General features: G+C 43.5%; 1 protein-coding gene across 2 annotated transcripts in view; it reads left to right on the top strand.

Moving 5' to 3' along the window:
• The window catches only part of SURF6 (surfeit 6), a 471845-nt gene that overhangs the window by 5905 nt on the left and 440958 nt on the right, over window positions 1-24982 (top strand). Inside the window, exon 2 of one of the 2 annotated variants that reach the window (XM_044058622.1) lies at window positions 95-97. The exons of the other annotated variant lie outside the window; for it this stretch is intronic. Coding sequence (XP_043914557.1) covers window positions 95-97 — 3 coding nt within the window. The remainder of the gene's footprint in view (window positions 1-94; window positions 98-24982) is intronic. 2 annotated transcript variants of the gene reach the window in all.

The raw sequence follows: 24982 nt of genomic DNA, 5'->3' as shown, positions 1-24982 counted from the left end.
AAAGCATCTAACTTAAGTCTGAAACTACAGATGCTTATCTTTCATCACTGATCCCCAGGTCTTGGCCCAGAATTTTTCTCCTTTAGTTGTACAGCCCGTTGATGTTGGGATTCCACCAGAATGGCTTGTGTTTTGAGTTTGTCCTGTGCTTATTCCAGATAGGTACAGCTCTCTCTCTCTCTCTCTCTCTCTCTCTCTCTCTCTCTCTCTCTCTCTCTCTCTCTCTGCAGCTAGTAACATGATTATGTAGGGTTTCTGTGAGCAGTCTCTGTATAGGTAGCTGTCTCTCTCAAGGTCTTTGGGGCCTTGAAATTTTTCCAGAGTGTCACTTAATAGTAGGAAGTTTGCACTGTGTAAAATTCCTAAAAGTGGCAAGGTTAGCTGGGGGATCTCGGGTTTTATTTTTATTTCAAAGGAAACCACTCTAGGGTCTGACCTGACCAGTGGGGACATTACAGTAGTGGGGGTGCAGCATTCTCTCGGTTGTGAGGACTAGGTCAAGGATGTTAGCACCCCAGTGGGCATATGGACTAGCTAGTCTATGGTGTTTCTTTTACAAGTACGGGAATGCTGGGCTTACATTTTTGGGGTCATGTACTATTCCCATTTTATAGTGGGTCAGTTAATGTTGTCTAGGAATATGGTTTTGGGTTGAATGGGGAGTATCTACATTAATGTTTAAGTATATGTTATGGGTTTCCTGGATCATAAACAGGGACACGTAGCAAGCTCAATCATGTCATACCATTTGACCAGTCTTGAGATGCAGTTGTCTTTGATATTAATTGAGACACTTCCACCTTTTGTTCCTTAATGTTCAGTAGCTGGGCTAAATTTGTGGAAGGCATTATAGCCCTGCAGTGCCAGGATGTTCTTCATGGAATTAAACCATGTCTCAGTAACTACACAGATTTCTGCATTCTTCGTGGTGAGGGGAGATTGCAGAGAGTGGCATTTCTTGTTTAGATTCCTGGCATTGTAACACTGTTAGATTTTCTTGGGTTGATTTTACTGTTTTGGAAAATTTATCAGGCTGGCAATGGAGAAGGTAGAATGCTGCTCAATGATAGGTTCATACCGACCTGGAACACACATTCTGAGTGCTCCATCATGTCTCTCTTCTTATAGTCCTGGGAGGTACATCAAATGTTGTTTACATCCACATAGATTATGGCTGAGTCATATTGGACCTTGTGGTTCAGTGACTTGATTGCATTCGTGATTTAGTAGATCCTGGCCGTTGGTACGCAACTGACTGTGAATCTCTCCTTACTTAAACTAGTGATTGGGGCATATGTGGGTCTCGCAGTCGGGTCTTGTATAACTAAAATATTGGGTTGTGTGGTCATTTGCCTTACAAGCTCACAAGTTTAGACACCATGAGATGTGGCTTTGTGTCATGTTGGGTGGTGTTTTGGTAGAGTGCTTTGGAGATTGCTGAGGCTACTTATTGCAAGTACGTTATCTGGATTTTAACCCTTTTATTGCAAGTGCAACATCATGGGTTTAATCCTTCAGAAGGTTGATGCCGAATCGATAGGAGTTGGTTTCAAGTTTAAAAGATTTTTGTTTTTCCATTTGTGTTATTTTGTTTGTCTTGTACTGTAAAGAAAGCAGATATGACTTTGTCAAAAGTTGTGAGCATATACCGAGTGAGTGAAAATACAAATGCATAACTGAAAGAATTAGCTAAAAAATGGAAATAAATAAGATAAAATGTGATGTTTTAATACTAAAGTAAAATGTGGAATAACTGTGAGGGGATTGAGAGAGCCATGAGGTACACTAGAAATATGATATGATTTAATTTATGCCTTGTTTCCCCAGATATGACTACAAGTACAAAAGAAAGAATTGTCCATCATTATTTGTGTCCATCATTAATCATTTTACAGAATTGTACACAATCAAAAAAAAAAAAAAATTGGAATGTTGTTGAATTAGACTGTGAGCATGGGTTGTCTGTAGGTAGAACTAAATTGGAGGCAGCATATGAAAATAATCGGCCACACAGGTAAGAGGTGCTCAGAATAAATAGGTTCATACTAGTGCTCAGAATAAATAGGTTCATACTAGGCTATCTGCCCTAGGGCATTTATAAGCCTAGCCAGAGTGTGTGGCTTTCGCCACCCCTTGGGATGACAATACTAAGCCCATTTAGGGTTTAGTTTACTGTGCCTCTGTCTAGTAGTGACACAGAGATGACCCCCGGGGTAAACCTACGATCTCCCATCCACTCGTCAAGATTTCTCTTGAAGAGAGTTAGTGAGGGGCTCTGCCTAACATGGACTGGGATTCTGTTCCAGAGTGTAGGGAGCCTCTGGGTTATGAATCTGTCCCTCCAGCACGTCCTATTTATTTCTGTGTTGAGGTTCAAATTTCTTGCTCTCGTGGCTCTGATGGATTTGGATTTTCTGAGGTGGAGCATGTCCATTAATTCCTGATTGGACATGGCCTTGTACGTCAGGCATAGATCACCTCTGAGTAGGCAGTATGCGACTGAATAGAGCTGAGTTTCTTCAGCTGGGCAGCATATGACATATGTTTGAGACCCTTTATTCTCTTGGTGAGGAAAATGTTTACTTTAGACAACGAGTCTAATAATATGCCAGACGCTACTTTTAAAGCATAGAGACTCAAAAGAAGGTATTATGCACATTGCATATTAAAAGACACAAGTAAAGCTTTTGGGTTAAGTTATTGACATATAAATCTAGACATTAAAAGCTTAATATTCTGCTTCAAATAGCAGCCCTGAGTACTGAAATGGATTCAGATATTTTGGGATGTTTGTCTTATGACATCCAGTGTGGCTATGCAGATGTATTTACAAGTTTTGGTAGTTTGCGAGGTGGTTAAAGTCCCGAAGCTATGCCAGTGATATATCCATCCATCCACAACCCCTTTCCATTTTTGCTCATGGGGTCGGGTTTCACTTTAACAGTGACAATAATCTAGAGCTAAGGTTCACATTGCATGGTGGCTAACCCTTCCTCGGTTGGTCTTCCATATCACACACACACACACGGCCAACCAATTTAGTGTGTCCATTCTACCTATTGCATGTCTTTGGAATGTGGGAGGAAACCGGAGCACCCGCAGGAAACCTGTGCAAACACAGAGAGGACTTGCAGACTCCACATAGAAAGCATCCTAGTTAAAATTTTTGTGAGTTTAAGAAAAGTGGTTATTTTTTGTTTATAAGCGATGTTTTAGTTTTATTACGATTACATTTCAAACCTGAAACCTTTTCAAAGTAATCCAAGGCTGTGAGTATATGATCTAACAAGTGTTCTATGTCACTACATGTCAACATTGTGTCATCAGTAAAAAAAAAAAAAAAAAAAATACATATATTTTTTGATGAAAAATCTTCATTTATTTTGAAGCCTTTGATATTTATGTTAAGCTTTTGCAGTTAGCTAGTGGTTCTTTAGTAAGATCAAATAATAGGGAGGAAACGAGACAACCTTGTTTCATTCCTTTTGCTATAATAAAGGGTCTAGTCAGAAAGGAACCTACCTTGACAAAATATACTGAATTGCTGTAAAGTGTTTTAGGTTCATAGGTTCATACTAGGCTATCTGCCCTAGGACATTTATAAGCCCTAGCCAGAGTGTGTTTGGCTTTCGCCACCCATTTTAAATTAATTTTGCTATGCCCTTTTTCGAGGTTAGTATACTGTGCCTCTGTCTAACAGTGACACAGACGTGATACCCGGGGTAAACCTACGATCTCCCATCCACTCATCAAGATTCCTCTTGAAGAGAGTCAATGAGGGACTCTGCCTAACCTGGACTGGGATTTTATTCCAGAGTGAAGGGAGCCTCTGGGTTATGAATCTGTCCCTCCAGCATGTCCTATTTATTTCAATGCTGAGGTTCAAGTCTCTCGAGCGTGTAGCTCGATGGGATTTGGATTTTCTGAGGTGCAGCATGTCCATTAATTCCGGGTTGGACATGGCTTTATACGTCGGGCACAGATCGCCTCTGAGCAGGCGGTATGCCACTGAGTAGAGCTGGAGTTTCTTTAACCGGGCAGCATATGGCATCTGTTTGAGCCCCATGATCCTCTTGTTGAGGTACGTTTGGGGTCTTTCCAGTTGCTGCAGGTGTTTGGTAAGGTACATCCCAAAAGGGGCATTGTACTCAATTATGGGCCTGATGAGGGAGGAGTAAAAAGGCACGATGACCTCCCCTGATCTAGATGTGAATCCCTTCGTGATTAGGTGGGCTATATAAGATGTTTTTCTAACCACTTTGGCCATGTGGTTATCAAATGAGAGATTGATTAACTTGGGTCCCCAGGTCCCTAATTACTTCTGTACTTACCACCTATGTGGTAATTTGTGGGCAATTTGTTTTTGCCAAAGGGGATGACTATACACTTTTTGGCGTTTAGCTTGAGGCCATAGCTCTGGCACCAGTTGTCTGTTTCTATGAGGCCCTTTTGGAAGATGCTTGTGTCTGCTGGAGAGTTGATTATGGCACCCAGTTTGCAGCATCATCCGCGAACTTAGTCAGCCACAGTCCTTCCGTGTTGGCCTGTACCTCCGAGAAATATATACCGAACAAGAGAGGTCCCAGGACTGAGCCTTGGGGGACACCACTTGTAACTGGTTTGTAGTTTTGACATGGCTCCAGCAATTCTAACCATGTGGGTTCTGTCCTTCAGCCAGTTTGCAACCCATCTAGTGACATGGGGGTTTATATTTAAGCTGGTGAGCTTATCTATAATGCCCGAGTGGGGTGTTGTATCAAAGGCTTTTGCGAGGTCCAGGTAGGCTGTGTGGACCACCTTCCCCTCGTCAATGGCCTTGGTGACTGTTTCAAAGAAATCAACCAGGTTTAAGAGGCAGGATCTGCCCTTAAAGCCAAACTGGGTAGGATCCAGTGTCTGTAGGTCCCCAATATCTTTATTTATGAGGTCCATGATCCTTTCCATAGCTTTGCAGACCAAGCTAGTCAGGCTTATGGGGCGATAGTTTTTAGGATCCGTTGAGGCACCACCTTTGTGGAGAGGGACCACTGTTGCTGTACGCCACTCTTTGGGTACATATCCTGTAGTAAGGCTGAGATTAAACGGTAGTTTTATGTTTGGGTTTAGCTCTTCTTGGAGTTCATGTAGGACGCAGCCCGGGGCACCGTCTGGTCCCATTGATGCTGTGTTTTTTGCTTTGGAGAGGGCGGCTCTTACCTGAGCATCTGAGATGTCAGGGGGGCAGCACTCTACTGGGATAAATATTTGCCTTTTTGGTGGGGAGGGGGTGGAGAAGTTTGCGCTGAACCTGTCTGCTAGGATGTTGGCAATGTCTGTGGGTTCGGTGTATTTTTTGTCATTTTGGACTAATTCTGAGCATATCTGGGAATTCCCACCCAGGTTCCTAACATAACTAAAGAAAGCCTTGTGATTTATCCTTGGTGTCCTGTGCAATTTTTCTCTCTAAGCTGGCCTTAGACGATTTTATGAGTGCCCATAGTTTTTTGCTAATACTGATCAGAGATGCCTTCCCTTTTTGGGATTCCACTTCGGTTTTGAGGAGTGTGAAATTTGCTTTAGAGAAGTTTTTCACTGTGGTTTTCAGGGCAGGGGGTGGAGTCGGGATGTGAATATCCAGTGAAATTAGTTTATGGTCTGATCTTACCAGTGAGGGATACACTTCTGGTCTGGATCATAGAGTCCCCATGTTGGTGATGATCAGGTCCAGTATGTTTTCCCCTCTTGTGGGAGTGGTAACAAGTTGTTCCATAGCATTTGAGTGTATAAATTCTAGGAACCTTTGGGCTAGGGTGTTGGAGCTAGAGTAATGCTCCTAGTCTGTTTGGGTAGTTGAAGTCGCCCAATATAATGGTGTTTTAATTAATGTTGTAAAACCATAAAAGTCACCCAATATTTAATGTTGTAAAACCATAAAGTGTTTTAATTAATTAATGTAAAACTAGAGGAAAAGTTATATTCATTTTCACAAATTCACTGAATGTAAATTTGATCAATATCTAAATGTATTATTGATAGTTCTTTTTATTTTTATTTGCTGTATCAATTTAATGAAAAAAAGTCTTGCATATTGTTTTGTACTCTTTTATTTATTATAAAGCCAGCTCGATCTTCATTTATTAATCCGGGGAGTACATGGTTTAGCCTTTTTGCTAGTATAGAAATGAACATTTTGTAGTCTACAATTAAAAGTGAGAGAAGGTGATAAGCACATGATACAAGATCTTTATCTGATTTTAAACTAGGTGTAATTATAGAGTATCTCCAAGAAGGTGGAATATTAGCAGAGCTTTTGACTTATTTAAAGATGTTCAGAAAGGTTTTGAAAATATTGTCGGGTAGCAGTTTATACACTTCTGGGATGATACCATCTAATTCTGGAGCCTCGTTGGTTTTGAGACTTTTAATTTGGTTTTTCAATTCCTTAAAAGAAAAAGACTCAACAATTTTTCTTTTCTGTTCATTAGTTAATTTTTTTGAAGGAAAATATACATTGTAAATTATCTGTCTGTTTTATTAACGTTTTTATAGTGTTTAGTAAAGCGTAATATATTTCTATTCATTAGTTTGACATTTTAACTTTTTTATAATGTTTAGTAAAGCATTCTAATATGTTTAGATTCATTATTTTGATGTTCACTAAATATTACTAAGAGTATTGTAATATGTTGTTTAGATTTGTTTGATTGTTTTCCCCCCTCTGTGTACAATCTCTTTAATGTAATTTATTTTGTTTATATTTTTTGATCTAATGGCTATTCTGTGTCTATTCTTTGGGCTTGCTGAATAAGACTGCAGTTTAATTAAAAAAAAAAAAAAAGTTATTAAAACTTTTTATTTTAATTGTGTATGGAGGTGACATTTGACAGTGATTTAAGATATTTGAGCTAAAGGTTAGAGTGAATGTAATGGCATTATGGTCAGACAAAGGGCACAGGATTATTAATACACTTTCCGTTTTTGAATAAAGCTCATTTGATACAAAAAAACTTTATCAATACTGGTTTGCGTTCCATATCTTAAGGAAGAGTATGCATACTTTAAAGAGCTTTGAAGTTTTAAGTATAAAATATTCGTTAAACCTGCGTAGTGATTTAGATGTTTTGCTGCAGAAGATAGTCTGATTATTTTCTCATTAATAGTGTCTTTACTTGATAAAATACAATTAAAGTCTCTATCTCCATATTTCCGTTTGAATATAATGTTATAGGGCCGGATTCACGAAGGCTTGCCACGGAGTCTAAGAGTAGAGTAAGACTCCAGACAGCCAATTTGTCTGCTGAAGCGATCCAGGAACAGCCGGCAGGGGCATGTATGAGAGCTCCTAAAACTACTCTTGCACGGACAGTGTTAGGTTATGCAAATTACCTCATTTGCTGCTGAAAGCTATGCAAATAAGGTAAATTTGCGATCCAGGAAACACTAACCTGTCCGAGTAAGAGTAGTGTTCTTTGCAGAAATGTACTCCGTTGGTAACGGAGTACCGTTCTGCAAATAGCAAAACGGAGCTATGACAGCTCCAAATAAAGGATGCATCCAGTTTAAGCATGCCAGTGGCCAAATATAAGGCCATTGGCATTTTTATCTGTTGCAAAATAATAAAAAATATTTTTTCCCCCGATCTCCGATGTTTAAGCGCAGTGCCGCACAAATGTGCGACGCTCTAAAAACCAGAAAAAAAAAATAAAAGCCAAAAATAGGCATTTTTATTAAAAATATTCTTCTGCCATGCAGGTGAATGGCAGGCTGTAGATAACATGGCTACTGAGTAGTGGTTGCTAAGGGGGGAAGCGGCTACTGAGTAGTGGTTGCTAAGGGGGGAAGCTCAGTCTGAGAGATGTAACCAAGCATTAGTAGGCAGTCCTATGCAAATGAAGATAAGGATATTGAATCCCAATTTTCCCTGCCATGTGAACCATGTCCCTAGAGTGTAAGAGTAGGATTAGGGGAGTAACAGTAGAAAATAGGTGACATCATGAGGGGTTATGCATCAAAGACTGTAAGCTTATTGGAGCAGAGTGGCATGTGTTTGCTGTAAGTTACTCCGGACTTGAAGAGGCGTGTCTACAGTTGTCTTAACTGAAACCCAGAAACCGAAGGTGTACGCCGTGGATATCACTTAAGTTTCTTGCAAAGATGCTTACACTGTGTGCGCGCCTGCCTGTGTAAGGCTGTCTAAGCCTGTGCGCGCGTATGTGCACCCGCCTAAGCCCGTGTGTGCTCGTGTTTGTGTGGCGCTGCCCCCTGTGGAAACAGGGAAAAGGAAGGAAAAGAAGTAGTAGGAAGTTAACCAAGGAGAACTAGCAGATTTGGTGAAATCAATCAGAATCGGTCAATTACACAGGCAGTACACTTGCCCAGCCCAACCAGACATTTGCCAATGGGGACATCCCTGACAGTCACCTGGTAGGGGATGCTGGATACGCACTGGAGCCGTGGCTGCTGACACCCATCCGAAATGAACACACACCTGAACAAGAACTCCATAATGAGGCACACGCACAAACACGAAATGTAATCGAGCGTGTGCTTGGGATGCTCTAGTCATGGTTCTGGTGCCTGGACACATCTGGTGGAGCCTTGCAGTACTCACCAACTACATGTACCCAAATTGTCATGGTATGTGCCATGCTACACAATATGATCCTGCGAAAACAGCTGCAGCAGGAACAGCATGGGGCAGGGCCAAACAGCCCCCCACCATTGCCAAGGCCTGTACAGGCATAGCGTGACTCGGAGGAGGAACAACCTGAGTCTTCCCCAGTAGGCAGGAGGAGGCATGCCCAGTATGCCTTGGCAAAGAGGCAATGCATAGCACATACACTGGCTCAGTAGGAACCCTGGAAATTATACCTCTCTGACTCGCACATAAAATAAAAGGGATGCCTAACTTGATACTACCTGTTTCCAAACATGTATAGGGAGTGTAGTATGTGCATCCGACATAGGCAGCCCTGCAGCACCACCTGAGGCATTGCCATGTTTTAAGCAATATAAAGCAGTGCTACGCAGCTTTTACCAATATTTAGTATATGTAAACAAAATTGCCCGTGCTAACTAGTGCAATGTTGGGCAAGGTCGGGCAAAGTTGAGCAAAGTCAGGTAAACATGCTCATATTTGTTTTACTGTTCCTTAAGCAGTCTGGTCTGCCCAGCATGAAAATAAAAAGCAGTGACAGGACTTGAACCCAGGATACTGCGCACTATAGTCACAGTTCTGAACCACTAAGCCATGATAACATTTCAGTGGCACAGACACAGCAGAACAATTGTACACTAATGCAAACACAAAGAAATGCTGTATCATGGCCCTAGGAGGCATATGGGTAACCTCCACCACAGGCATATGCAGACAGAGCACATCAGGCCAGGCGGTGTAATGTGGGTTGTGTAGGCTATGAAGTCGCAATCTAATATATGCGACATTGGACGCTAAGATCTGTAGTACAATAGTATGCCTAGGCAACAGTACAGACTGAAATGGTGTACCGTACATAGCAGTGCAGGCATAGCAAATGTGTATAAGTGTCAGGTGAAACCCTCATCTTATGTACACCCACAGTAACAATCCAGGTGTGCCCCCCGGGTAGAAATGTACAAAGAATAGCTGTCCCCCCTGTATGTAGAAATGTTGATAGGTCTATGCAAAGCGTCTCATGGAAGCCCTGCAGGCACAGCTTGATTCCTGTTGATCTATGACACAAAGGTGAGCCCTGCTGCAAAAATAAAACTTGATTTTCCATACACCTATAGTATAAATTTCTATACCGGGCATGCTCACACACTCCAACAAATGTAGTGGATTTCATTAGGCATCATACTGAAAGGTCATACTGGGCATGCTCACACACTTAAATAAATGAAGCAAATGTCAGGCGGCAACATACTGAAAGGTCATACTGGGCATGCTCACACACTTAGGCTAAATACGGATGTGATAATAAGGGATCTATGGAGAAATGTGGATAGTCATCTGTACTTCCAGAAACACGTTCACAAAGTGGTCAGAAAATCGTGCTATGTGTTCACACAAACTGCCAAGGTCTGTGCATGTAGGTCAAAGGAGGTTCCCACTACTCATCAGACCCATCGGAGAGTACCACAACACACTTGCGATGAATCTGACTAGACACGTTCAGCAGCCAGAAAGACCACTGAAGTACCTTAACAGGATTACTGGCCTCAAACAGTTGCCCCATGCAACAAGACTGAATGTAACCCAATCTGTACTCTGTTGCATACTATCTACACAGGAGATCTTTGCCCAACAGACATGTCCATGTTATGGCTACACTCTGATCTGTTCTGAGTTACAGCTCAATGGCACTAAATGTACAGACCCAACTGATATTGCCAGCATCTTGGCAGATAGGATCAGTGTTAACTTTACCCCCCTCTCACCCATGAACGAGCACATCTCTATAATGGAAGACTGCAAAGTTGTTGTCATCATGGCTGCACAGGTAAACACTCTCCAAAGCCAGTATCACAGCAGCCATGGGACCAGATAACTTCCCAGGCTGTGTTGTACACAAACCACAGAACGAACAGGCACCACACTGACATACCATGTGCAATCCTAGCCTGACCTCATGCTTTGTGCCTGCTGAATGGTGCACAGTGACTGTTATCCCACTACACAAGGGTGGAGACACCACGGACCCCAGGAACTAGCGCCCTATTAGCCTGATGAGCCTGCTCTTCAGGGCCATGGAATGTGTCATCATACAACTTATAATAATTTATATTGGTAATCGCCAAACCCTGGACCACAACCATGTTGGGTTTGTAAAATGCAGATCATGTCTCCTAAACCTGATAGATAACATTGAAGCAGTCACCAGAACCGTAGACAAGGGTAAGGTGGTTCGCACAGCCTGTGTAGATCCTGCCACGGCTTACACCACCACCCCACACTCTGGAAATATAGATTAATCGCCAAACCCTGGACCACAACCATGTTGGGTTTGTAAAATGCAGATCATGTCTCCTAAACCTGATAGATGACATTGAAGCAGTCACCAGAACCGTAGACAAGGGTAAGGTGGTTCGCACAGCCTGTGTAGATCCTGCCATGGCTTACACCACCACCACCCCACACTCTGGAAATATAGATAAACCCACTAAACTGGGTATAAATTGCTATGTAACAAGATGGGTTGCCAACAGGCTTACTGACAGAATACACACTGTGAAAGTAGCAGACTCCAAGTATGACTTTGGACCAATGACGAGTGCAGTACCACAGGGTCCAGTCCTGGGTCTTTTCCTGTTTAGTATCTACTTCCCTGAAGTAAACTTTAACATGGAAGGTCTGTGGCTACTGAAGTTTCCAGAGGACTGCAGACTAGGAGCCATAATTGTAAACACTAAAGATGTGGACATCCTACAAAAGGGCCTCACTGAGACAGATGGCTGTTGTCAAAGCCATGGGCTCTAGCTCAGTGCTAAAAGGTGCATTGTCATCCCCTTTGTTAAAAACTCTGTAGCCAAGAACTACAGCATAGGCGGTAGAATACTAAACACTGAAAGTGTGGCGAGACCTTGGGTCACAGGTGGACCGTGGACACATCTGTGATTATCACATCCCCACAGTAGTCAGGAAACCCTCCTATGTGGCACACCTCATAGCAAAATGTGTCTCGTGCAGAATAGAAGAGGACATTGTTCCCCTCTACTCCTCACTCACTAGAACTATAATAGAGTACAACACCACTTTTGCTATGTACCTCACAAGACAACTACAACAACTGGAAAGCCTGCAGCAATACCTCGCAAAGAGCATTAGTGGCCTGAAATACATGCCATATACAGACCATCTCAAAATGCTTCATCCGTACTCCCTTGCATATTGCCTACTCAGAGGTGTTCACTGCCTAACATACAAAGCTATGTCAGACACAGAGCTGTTGGACATGCTCCACATAAAACACTCACAAGCCCTCTGACCATCGGACCTAAAACCGCGAGTGAAATACAAAAGGAAGGGGTGTACCCATTTACCTTATGGATACCCACACCTTTAGGTTAGTGGCACAGCATGAGGCCTTGGAGACCATGCAAGTGCAACTAACATTGGCCAAAGCTGCTCATCAGATTGTATCCTGCTACAGATCACCTACCTTGTCTCAGGAACCTCACTCAATATTACTGAGAACAGTGGAAAATATAAAGGTCCTATCAAACACCATTATATGAGGAGATTACAACTACCCAAACATTGAGTGGGAGAATACGTCTTTTGCACAATGTTTTCTAGAGTTTTAAAAACTCTCTGGACATGATCATCACCAACATGGGGTACTAGTGTTCCACAACAGAGATAAACCCTTCGTTGGTAATATCAGATCATAAAGTAATCACACTGACATCCACATCTCACCCCCCCCACCCAGTCAATGAAACCACTGTGAAGACATTTTCAAAAGCAAACTGCACACTTCCCAAGACCAAAGTGGAACGTTCCAAAGACCTCTTGCTATAGGATAATGGTATACAATCTGCCGAATCATTTACAAGTGCATCCTATGAGCATCTACAGGGATGCATGGATCGAGACATCACAAATAAAACCAAGATGCACTCCTTCAAAAATGTGGTAGTTGCCCATACATAAGCTAGACAATAGGAGGAAACGAACACATGATAGAGCCAACTTCACTAAAGGAAAGTCATCACTGATCATTGTTAGGAAGAAACGATGATCGCTCGTAAAATAATCCAAGGACAGTTTCTAAGGACAAATAGCCAAGGAATGTAAGAATAACGACCACAAAGCCTTTGGCAGCTATACCAGACATGTAGGTGTCAACTTCCAAATATGCTGTCAGCTACTGAAAAATGGCAAATACACTGAACCAACTTTCATTGCCCACATCCTGGGGGACAAGTTCAGTGTAAACTCTCCCCATCACCCCCAAAAGGGCCTGTGTCCATCACAGAAGGATGCAGAGCCCCAGACGTCATGGACATGCAGGTAAAGACAGCCCTCTCCAAAGAACACAGCATCAATGGGACTGGATGGTGTCCCAGGCTGCGTCTTACACTAGGCCCAAAAGGAGCTACACCCTCACCTACATTCACTGTCCAGACTCAAACATACCACAGGCTGTGTACCCAAAGAATGGCATACACTAACAATCATCCAGCTCCACAAAGGGGGTGCCGCAACAAAACCTGGAAACCATTGCCCTATATGTCTACTCAGCCTGGTCTACAAAACTATTGAGCAAATTGTCATGGAACCCATAAACAGAGACATTGAGGACCTTCAGACACTGGACTCTACACAACTTCGCCTTGTTAAAGGCAGATCCTGCCTCCTAAACCTAGTTGACTTATTTCAAACAGTTACCAAGGACATAGTTGGAGGTGAAAGTAGTCCACACAGCCCACTTTGACCTCACTAAGGACTTTCTACACCATTCCCCACTCTGTCATCATGGACATGCGTACCAGCTTGAACATTAACAACTATGTCACAGGATGGGTGGCCAAGTGGCTCACAATCAAGCACACACACACATGTTCAGAGTTGCGGGTGCCATGTCCGACTCTAAGCCAGTCACAAATGGCATCCCACAGGTCTTGGTCCGGGGACCCCACCTGTTCAGTAGATACTGCTCAAAGGTACAGGCAAGCACGGGAGGTGTATGGCTGAACAGGTTTGCAGATGACTGCTAATTGTGGTCCATAATCAACTCTTCGGCGGAGACAGAAATCCTCCAGAAGGGTCTTACAGAGACAGATACCTGGTGTCAAAACAATGCCCTCAAGCTGAATGCCAAAGAATGCATAGTCATCCACTTTGGGTAAAACAAAGTGCACACAAATTACCACATAGGTGGTAATCCAGTATGTACGGAGAAAGTCATTATGACCCTGGGGACACAGATAGTAAACTCTCCTTTGATGATCACATGGCCAAAGTGTTTAGACATTCCTTCTATGTAGCCCACCTAATGTAACCCACTTTTGTATATTCCGATGATGTCACCATCCTATAAATATACCTGTGGAAAGGAGAACTCACAGTAATGTGTATAGTGCATTGTGTAAATGTGTACTCCTGTAGTATCATAAAGTAGTTGGGTAGGGGTTTGAATCCTGCACTTGACAAGTGTGTGTGTGTGTGGTTTCCTTGGGGAGGAGCAACCTTTTTGGAGAGTAGTAGAACACCTTACAAGTGGTATACTTATCTTTGTCAAGTCTGAGGATGTCGCCATCCTACAAATATACCTGTGGAAAAGATACCTCCCAGTAATGTGTATAGCGCGTCATGTTAATGCGTACTCCTCTAGTATCATGAAGTAGTTAGTTAGGGGTTTGAATCCTGCACTTGACAAGTGTGTGTGTGTGTTCATGTGTGATCTCCTTGGCGAGGAGCAACCTTTTTGGAGAGTAGTAAAACACCTTGAAAGTGGGATACTAATCTTTGTCAAGTCTGATGTCACCATCCTACAAATATACCTGTGGAAAAGAGAACTCCCAGTAATGTGTATAGAGTGTCGTGTTAATGCGCATTCCTCTAGTATCATGAAGCAGTTAGGTAGGGGTTTGAATCCTGCACTTGGTGAGTGTGTGTGCTCTGTGTGTGACACTGTTGGTCAATGTGTTGTGGGTTTTGCTTTTGCTTTTACTACTGTATGGCATATCAGTATGACAACAGTATGTGCATTGCACATGTGAGGTAGCTGTGTGGCAAATACATATACGTACATGTGACCTCAATTATTGCATGTGTGGGAACCCTGCTTTCTCCAAGACCACATCTGTCATCTTTGCCAGAGTGTGCTGCTGCTTTCCAGACCTTAGGTCACATCTGTATGCTTGTGACAAGGCCAGCCACTGCAGTGATCCCTGGCCTAGGTCATCTGTGTCTCACACACTCATTACGGTTTCTATTGAATTGTGTGAGTGAGGGTTTATTGCTGAGGTATATGTCAGACCTGTTCAAATGCAGCAAACTCTGTCGGTGATGGCCATTCATTATAGGTGTACAACAACCTTTGTGGATATGCATGCAGACCCCTTATTGCTTATGTGATCCACTGAGGGATTTTGTAATACCTTTTGGAAATGTGGTTATCAAAGGAGAGATGATGTAACACTTGGTTGCATGTACACATCGGTACCTGTTCATCATGTTGGTGGCTACTACCTATGTGGTACTGTGGGGATGGTATGTTCCGTAAAGGTGGATGACTGTGCTTTGGTTGGCTTATAGCTTTACAGCATGGGTTTGACAACAGGTATCTGTCTGTATGATACCCTTGTGGAGGATGTGTGTGTCATCTGGAGAAAGCATTATAGGGCACAGTATGCATTACCAGACGTGGACGGACATATCCCTGCTGTGATTGCTTGTACCCAAGAGAGCTATATGCCAAATAGGAGTAGTCTCAGTAATGGGTGCAGGTGAATACCACTGGTTACTGGCATAGTATAGTACCTGAAGGATCCAAATGTTGGTGGATGACTGTGCTTTGGTTGGCTTATAGCTTTACAGCATGGGTTTGACAACAGGTATCTGTCTGTATGATACCCTTGTGGAGGATGTGTGTGTCATCTGGAGAAAGCATTATAGGGCACAGTATGCATTACCAGACGTGGACGGACATATCCCTACTGTGATTGCTTGTACCCAAGAGAGCTATATGCCAAACAGGAGTAGTCTTAGTAATGGGTGCAGGTGAATACCACTGGTTACTGGCATAGTATAGTACCTGAAGGATCCAAATGTTAGTGTGTATCCTACATCTGTGTATCAGTTGTCAAGACATCATCTAACGATTGGTTATGGTCAGGCTGTTGACGTTGTGTATACTACCAGAATGCAAAACAATGACAGTAACAGTATCACCCACAGCACAGTGTCAAACCATGTCATACACACGTGTAGTCAAGTTCCGAAATGTGTGTAGTACAAGCATACTGGCCACCAATAGAAACTATGGAGTGTTACTGTGTAATACAGGGCATGCCACCTTGCCCATGTGTCCACTATGCACGTACATGCATACAGTGCACCTCCACCATGTTCACAAATGTACACCTGCAAATCTGTGCTACACACATCCCGCAATACTGTCCGCTCTCTAACACATGCTGCCAGTACTACACACATCAGCCAAGTGGCACGTGGGCAGACAATGCACTATTGGAACTAACCCTGGTGTAAACAATACTACATTGACAATCATAGCTTTAATGCATCATGCCTGCTCAGCTACACCTTCAAGCATATCATTACACTCTACTGCTGACAACATGCTAACATTGCTATACTGCTATAAAGTCACCCTGTGCATCAGCACCATGGTAGCCTGTTCCTGCATCAATGTTACAGATGACAGGAGGTGGCACAGGTTTCATCATGTACACAGGGTGTGTTGTTGGTTTGTCAGAGGCCTACAGTGAGCCATACAATAGACGTGTGTGTGTGTGTGTGTGTGTGTGTGTGAGGGGCAAGAGTACTGCTATGGGCCAATGTTGATGTAATGTGTGCGGGTATGTGTTAGCCCTAGGTGACTGATTTATGTGTGTGTGTGTGTGTGTCTGCATGCACACAGTTCCACCATTTGGCTGCCATATACGGGTATTTGTGGGACAGCCACAGACTGTACCTGCCAGGCTTTAGAGATCACCGTCTCTGGCCACGGATATGGTACCTGTGCCTGGCAGGGGTGCTACTGACACTTTTGGGTACTAAGCCAGACTGGGTACTATCCCCAGAGGAAGATGGATGTACACTGGGCCCAGGTCCCTGCTGGGACTGTCCAGAGCCACGTGCACGTGGTCTTCCAGGACATTCTATGGACAGCCCACACCAACATTGCTGGGGCAGGCACTGGCACTACGGGAGCAGCTGTGACTTGAGGGACATCTGCGGCGACTGCCAGCTGCTGATGTTGCTGGCATACGTCCACGTCGACAGCTCAACCATCTCCCACTGTCCTGACACATGGACATGACATTGCGGAGGACCTGTCTCACCCCAACATCTATCAGTGACCTCAGTGTAATTACGGATGGCACCTGCTAGGTCACGGATACTGTCAATTACGGCGGTTTGTGCCCTTAGTCCCTGTCTGGTGTACCATTCCATATGTGCCTCCATGACAACCTGGAACATGCGTGAGGTTGTAAGACCTGTGGCACGCATCTGCCTATGTGGTACCCTTCCAGACATCTGGGTATGGCTGCTGTGTCGGGATGAATGTGCCATGGATACCACACTGTCCTGGCCAATGCCGACTGTATGCTGTCCCTCTGCTAAAAGCATTGGTGATAGATGTATTGGCTGTATGACTGTGTGCATGGATTTGGTGGACACTTGTGTACTGTCGATTGGTGGCCCAACGACAGACCCTGGCAAACATGCCTGTGCCTCAACACACCTATCATCATTATCACTATTTTGCTCATTGACGACAGTTTCCCTGCTGCAGTGAACCAGCCCAAAGTCAGCACCTGTGAGAGGAAGACAGGAAACGCACTTTACGACCTGTACATGATGTCGGCACAAATGCACTCCTCACTAACACACACACACACACACCACCACCAGCAATCCAGAACATACTCAATAGCGGGTGATGGTGGGGTACAGTATCACAAGCCAAACAGTTATATCACACGTGTCAGCATGCAGGACGTGTGCTGCTCAACAGCATGCAGTGCGAGTGTAGACTGCCCTTTCTAATAACAGTATACATGGCTTTGATGCATGTGTGTTGTTGTTCAGTGATTGGCCTCACCCTGGAACGCAATGTGTACATGGGCACAACATTGCTGTGCAAGTATTATAAGCTCTGCTATGTCCTGTGCACCATCACTCAGGTATACATACCATGGCTGGATGTGTATCTGTGTCACATAGATATCCATTTCTGATTAGAGCGTCTGTGTCTTTAGCAGATAATTGTGGACACAGGTTTAGCACATGCATGCTATGTATACACACAGGATGAGTGGTGCATGTATACCTGATGGAATACCATTGCTCAACATAGCCATTGTACAGTGGTTATGGTGAGTGTAGGACATATTGTGGACATGGCATGCTACAACACCACTGCAACATTAAACATCACACATACACAGTGTGTGTCATGTGACCTATACACTCAATAGCATTACAAGACTTATATGTGTCACTTTGTACAAATGGTGATTGCTATGCATATTGTGTATAGGTGCTATGTTTGCACACACACAACATTGAGGTGCATAGCAATTAATGCTATGTGTAGTACTGTGGTCACAGTAACTGGATGGGGTGTAATACCATGAGCCATCATCATGCAGCATCATGTGGTCACTCAAGGCTACTAATGTGTGCCAGACCGGCACATACATGTAGCGGAACTGCAGTACCATGGCTACATTCACCATTTCACAGCCAGTTGTTACATAGGTTTGTAAGGTGCACACTAGGGGGCTTTGTAAGGTGCACAATAGGGGGCGTTGCCTAACATGAATGTGTTATGTGTTGAAGAGTGTTGCACAACCACATGAGAGGCATTGACCCCTCGGGTATATTATGTGTGCTGTGTGGATGACATTTGGGATACTGGAGTGTGACCTTACAGCAGGTGTCTGAATACGCCATGTGTAGCATGTTAACGTGTACTGCGTATGGCAAAGTTGTGTATGTTGTGTGCATGTGTATCGACTCTGCCTATCCATTGTCCACTACAGTGTTGCCACAGTTGTGTGGGATGCACTGTGTATTGCATGTGTTTTAGGCAGCTACTCGCGTTACTGGGATGTGCAAAGTCTCACAGCATACATTATGCGTAGGTGTGTTAGTGTACATGGCCTACACCTCACCTATGACATGCACATTTAATTAGCAATATTAAATGTAGAACACACTCGCCAGCATGGATCTGCTACCTTGCTGTAACACCAGAGGGACCTACAAGGATATGAGACAGTTTGTCAGTGGCAACTACTGTGGCATTGCTACTGTGTGTTTGCAATCTTACAGTAGTACAACGGTTGACAGTCACAGGCCTACAGATTATATTCCTAATTATTAGTATTGCACAACACTAGGCACCACATCTTCTAACTACACAGTACACATCTCACATAAGCATGCTCTACCAATAGAGGTAACAGTAGTCTACAGCTATGCCATGTTACCTGCACGCTCAGTGTCAACTTGCTGGGCAGCTCCGGCCTCCATGATACATTTTAGTTGTTGGCCAGGAGCCACCTGGCTCAGGAGAAGCTCCTCCACTCTGGTGAGGGGGGGATGGATGGCTACCCCACCACCTGTGGCAAGCTGTTGTCTACGGATATTGGACGCACGCTGCTGGACATGTCTTATTAAATCACTGCAGTGATGGCGTACCTGCTCATATGTTCGGTTATGCATGCCTATGTCATTTACCGTACGGACAAGATCTTGCCACAGTGCAGTCCACTCATGCAGGTCTTGGCTGGTTCTTGAACAGCAGGGCATAGTGCTGCACCAGACTTGTTGTTATCTGTTCCTCCTCTGCTGGGCTATAGGTGGGATTATGATGGTGGGCCATGACCCTGGAAGACAATGAAACAATGTGCGAGCAAGTCATGTGGCACACAACATTCTAAAGTACAGATATCAATTAACTGCCATATATAGCAACCTATTGGCTGTCAGAGGATACACGCTTTCAATACCACATATCCGTGCTCAACCCACAACTGCCTGACAGGGCCTGGCACACTCTATATACCAAACCATGTTTTGCACAGCAACAAAGATAAACCAGTATGTAAGACTATACAACAGTACATGGCACACTGTATGCGACACAATGCACCACCTAGCCACAGGAGGTATATATCAAGCTAATGCATCAAGAAATATGTAATCCATTGCAATGATTGTAAAGTCCAGTTACAGTATTACCAGTATACCACACTAGTCATTGATGGCAAACCCCTGCCTAACATATGTGCACATTCGTTTAATATAGGTGGCATACTGCTGTACTAGACTATACATGTTGCTAGATATGTACTTATATCCTCTAACACACTGAGGCCATGATAATGGCATACCCACACACACATCAGACATACATACCAGACACAAAGGTATGGCAACCCAGATGACCTTTACCTGTGTACCATACAGTGCTGTGTCAGTTACAAAACCTTATGCCTGAGGAATGTAATCTGCGAGGACTACAGGGAACACACAAAACAGTGGTTCCAAGAAATGTGGACATACACCATACTGTGCTGTTTAGGCATACAGCTTCAGGTAGTACTACAGTTCATACAGGAGTTGGATTCACCAGCAGCAACACTCAAGCATACATCTACTGCTTTAGCCTACAATGGGACACCCCAGTCGACACCAAGGGGCTACGTCAGACAGTATGACATACTGCTTTTTCTGCCTAGCAATAGCGTACACATCTTTTGCTGGGATCACAGTTAGGACACACAATACCATGACAAACAGTTTCCCACTAAGCTATCACACATATACAGAACTCTGACACATTCACCAGCACACTTAGTCAACCTCTCATAGCAATTATTGCAACAAGTACATGTGGGTGTGTATCTGTTCATAGGTAGGTAATAGGCTATTGGCCCTAGGGCCTATAGAAGTCTAGCCATACGCTACCCTGGCCTTTGATACACAGGTAATTTAATTTCATGTGGCCTTGTCCAGCAGAGCCACAGAGGCGATTCCCGGCGTGTATTTCCTATCTCCCATACAATCATCAGGATTATTTATGACGACTGCTAATTAGGAGCTTTGTTTGCTATTGATAGGTGGTTTGTTCCAGAGTATGGGATGTCTCTGAGATAGAAATCTATCCCTCCAGCATGTGCTGTTTATTTAGGTCACAAGGTTTAGGTCCCTAGAGCGTGTAGCTTGTAGGGATTGTGATCTGTTTACGTGGAGCATGTCCAACAGTTCTGGGATTGACATAGCTTTGTATGTTAGGCAGAGGTCACCTCTGGGTAGACTCTATGCGACAGTCTAGCTGTGGTTGCTGTGGTTTTGTGTGACGGTCTGCATAGGGCATCTGTGTGAGGCCGGTGTTGCTCTTTGTGAGGTATGTCTGTGTCCTTTCCAGTTGCTGTGGATGTCTTGTGAGGTACATACCACATGGGGCATTGTACTCTATAATGGGTTTTATGTGTGATGAGTAGAGGGGAACACTGACCTATATTTCCCTGGAGATTATACACACACACACACACACACACACACATGCATATAAACATCCATTGGTGTACATATAGATATACATATAGGCACATATACAGTCCACCTTTAATGGTGGGGATATGAATTATGAGAAGGTTGTGAGGTATACAGTTATGTCATAATATTGCACAGTGTTGTGCGGAATGCATTGAAGGTGTTCTCAGCCCATGTAGCTTTAGCAGGCCTCGCTGGGGGCTGCGTACTAGGGGCAGGCTCACCCGTGAGTCACGCCACTCTTGCCTCGAGCTGGCATAGAGGATCAGTGACTGAACGCTGGATCTCCCTACGCACCACAGCCCGGCCCGTTTGGATGGTGATAGGTGGCCCTCCTCCGGCCACGCTTGCACGGGGGGGGTAGCCCCATCCCCTGCAGCGCTTCCACCCGAAGGTGGCACAGGGCCAAAGGAGGAGGAGATCCCGGGCTGGGCACCAGACCTGCTGGTGCCAGGTGCCATCGCCAGCTGAGGTGGGACAGGTGGGTCCGCTGGGACCGGCCTTCCCATAGGTTCTATGTTTAGAAGGATTTAATGACAATATGGGTTATAGCCAACAGCATTCCAAATTAGTTGTAACAGCATGCAGTAGTATTCCCATTAACCCAACACACCAGAGTTCCAACGGTTGAACAGCAAGCATAACACATGCATATATAGAACGACAGTGGACATTCCAACAGCATGCAGGATTGATTGGTGGCAACAGGCCACCAAGATTGTGGTGTTTGAGCAGGGCACATGTATCAAAGTAAATGCAGATATTTATAAACCAATAGGACATATGTCCCAACAAATGTTTTGAGATTAGACATACCCATTGAGGTGCGGAATTGCATTGTTTATGCACATACAGTAGGGTGTAAAAAGATACCTCTATTAACAACTTATATGTACTTATAGTTTACACTACATTCCCGTTGACTGCAGGTATATATCCCCTACATGTATTATTACACTAAGCAAAGTCCATTAAGTTGTGAAATGGGTTTTGCTAGTTCCTTATATACCTGACCTGTGTCTGACATACAAACTGTCCAGGATGCAGATGTTACTGCTAAGTATTTATATATTTTATTTATATTCATATATCTACATATCTGGATGTGTTCAGGTGACATTATCAGTTATATTTTTACAGCCCCCTACATTTCTAGCAGCGCACTGACATTTCTGGAGAACATATTAACAAGCTACTCATGTGCCAGATTTACCTATACATGCCAGCCATTAGCCAGCAGTTGTTGAGGACTGTATATATGCTTCACTGCTACTGGCACTCCCTTCATCCACTTTATATGGGCTTGCCCAAGTGTGGGTTAACAGCGCTTAATACAGCAGTACTATTTATATAATGCAAGAGTAGAACAACATTTCGAAATAAGTGACACGGACACACTCCAGGAATTATACTTTTAATTACATTACGCACTTTTCTAGAGGCGCTCTCATTTATTTGATATTACAGTGCATGCAGAAGACTTATTCAAGATGTATTATGCCTTAATGGGTTACAACACTCTTTTTCAGGCTCTCTCACTTATTTTATATAACAGTACATGCAGAATAATTACTAACCTGCCTGGTGGCACAGCCTCCATGCATAGGCTTGCTGATTCGCAGCATGGACACCTGCAGCTGTGAAGTAAATTAAGTGATATTGAGACATATACCTATCCATAATATCGAGTGCAATAGCAATTCTTACATACTCCATTCCATGGCTACCTACTCAGTAGTGGGGCATTGTGCATCCCACGGGCCTCCTGTATACATTGGTTCAGTTGGTCCTGCTTGCGTCTTTTTCAGGTCTGGGTAGTGGTGTCTGACCTGCTCACCAGTCCGAGGAACGCCTGTGGCACTGGTGAGATTATGTGCGAGACTGTTCCAGGCTTCCGCTTTGTATTCCATGCCCTGGAACTGGCCCTGCAGGAGTCTGGCATCATGATTGTGGACAAGGAGCCAAACCATCACTTTTGACTCCTCACTGTCCCACCGTTGTGCTTGGAAGTGAGAGCCCTCTCTTGACACCAGCCATGCTGCCTGCAGATGGGAGCTACAACCAGTTATGGCAAGTATTCCCACTTATGGAGCTTAAATATGCCTCATTTCCCGCACTTATTTGTGATTGGCCAGATTTGAAAATTCTCAGCTTAGTGCACACCTGCTTGGCACTGAGTAAACTTTGATTAATATGTATATGTATGTTGACAGTGCATGGACAGCAAAAGCTGTTATGGCTTAGTGGTTCAGTACTGTGATTATGGTGCACAGTATCCCGGGTTCGAGGCCTGTCATTGCTTTTTATTTTACTACTGGCCTGACCGGCTAGGAGGTGTGGCTGTGTTTAGCCAACTTTGCTGAACTTTGCCCAACATTGCTCTACGTTGCCCGTTGCGCTAATTAGCGCGGTGCGCAGCTTCGTGCAAACATGTTTTGTTTGCGCTAGTTGGCGCGATGTGCAGCTCTGCGCAAAGCCATTGCGCTAGTTAAAGCAGTGCTAAGCTATGGGCAATTATTCTTAAATGTGCTTAATACTGGTAAACGTTGCTTAGCAGTGCTTCACATTGCTTAAGGTACGTTACTTATGCATTCATCAGTATGCATGACAGTTTCACCTTATTATATATATATATATATATATATATATATATATATATATATTATATAAAATATCGTTTACTACTACATAAGCCATTTCAATGCATTTTACTAAAATTTAAAAGATAAATTATTTTTATGCACAGATTTCATACAGAAAATGGAATGGGGAGTGGTGGGACTCGAACCAGGAATGCCTCCTCTTTGTGCGAAGGCTCTACCACTACGCTATTACTATTTGGTTTAGTTTGCATATAAGTAGTTTATTATCCTCTTCGATGTCTAAACTGCTAACTGTAGCTAAGCAATGGGCAAACACGCACGCGCGCAAATACGGGCAGCTATATCGGGAATAATAAAAAAAAAAAAATTAGTTTTACTTTTTATTTTATTTGTACAGGGGTTTTGAATGTGGGGGAGTGTAGTGTTGGGGGATATACACATTTGAGCGGATTCGCTCATGTATGGTGACATTTGCAGATTTAGGCACTTGCAGGGGTGTGGATATTTGGACTGCTGGGCAGTCTGACACGCCCCCTGCACTCGTACATGCTCCGTGTTAGCCTTAGAGTTGAGTCAGCATGCCCTCATGAATATGCATGGCGCGCTGACGTCATACTCTTAGGCGGCAGTTTCCATGTAGGACTTATTTAGTCTTGCACAGAGGATTACTGAATCCTGGCCATAACGTCTAGATACTTCTTGGCTGTTTTCGATCCTGTTCCAGGAATCCAGTAAATATTTATGAGAGTATAATGCTTTTTATCTATTTCTGTTACCACCAGTCCCAGCATACTATTCTTATCAGATAAGTGCAGCTGTTTAGGTAAACCTGGTGTTTTCTTCCAAAGGATAAGAATACCTCTTCTTTTCAAACTAAAATGAGAACTTACTAGAATTAAATAGTCCTTATTCGCAGCCTACCTAAATTTTCATTCAAAAGATGTTTCTTGTAAGAGACAGTATTTGCTTTATGTAATGTTAAATACTTTAGAACGGCTCCTTTTTAAAGGGTTATTCAACCCATTAACACTTAATGAAAGACATTTGTATCTTGGTATCTTAAAGAACAAATGCAAGTGGTTTAAAAGTAACGGTTTAGTAGAATGAATATAGATCTTACATGTGTACATCTTGTTATGGACAAACATTCTAAAACTAG

Source organism: Protopterus annectens, chromosome 16.part0 (genome assembly GCF_019279795.1).
Source record: "Protopterus annectens isolate FY-2018-M chromosome 16.part0, PAN1.0, whole genome shotgun sequence".
NCBI classification, from domain to species: Eukaryota; Metazoa; Chordata; order Ceratodontiformes; family Protopteridae; genus Protopterus; species Protopterus annectens.
The sequence above is the reverse complement of the archived record's forward strand: the minus strand, read 5'-3'. Positions and strand labels throughout refer to the sequence as shown.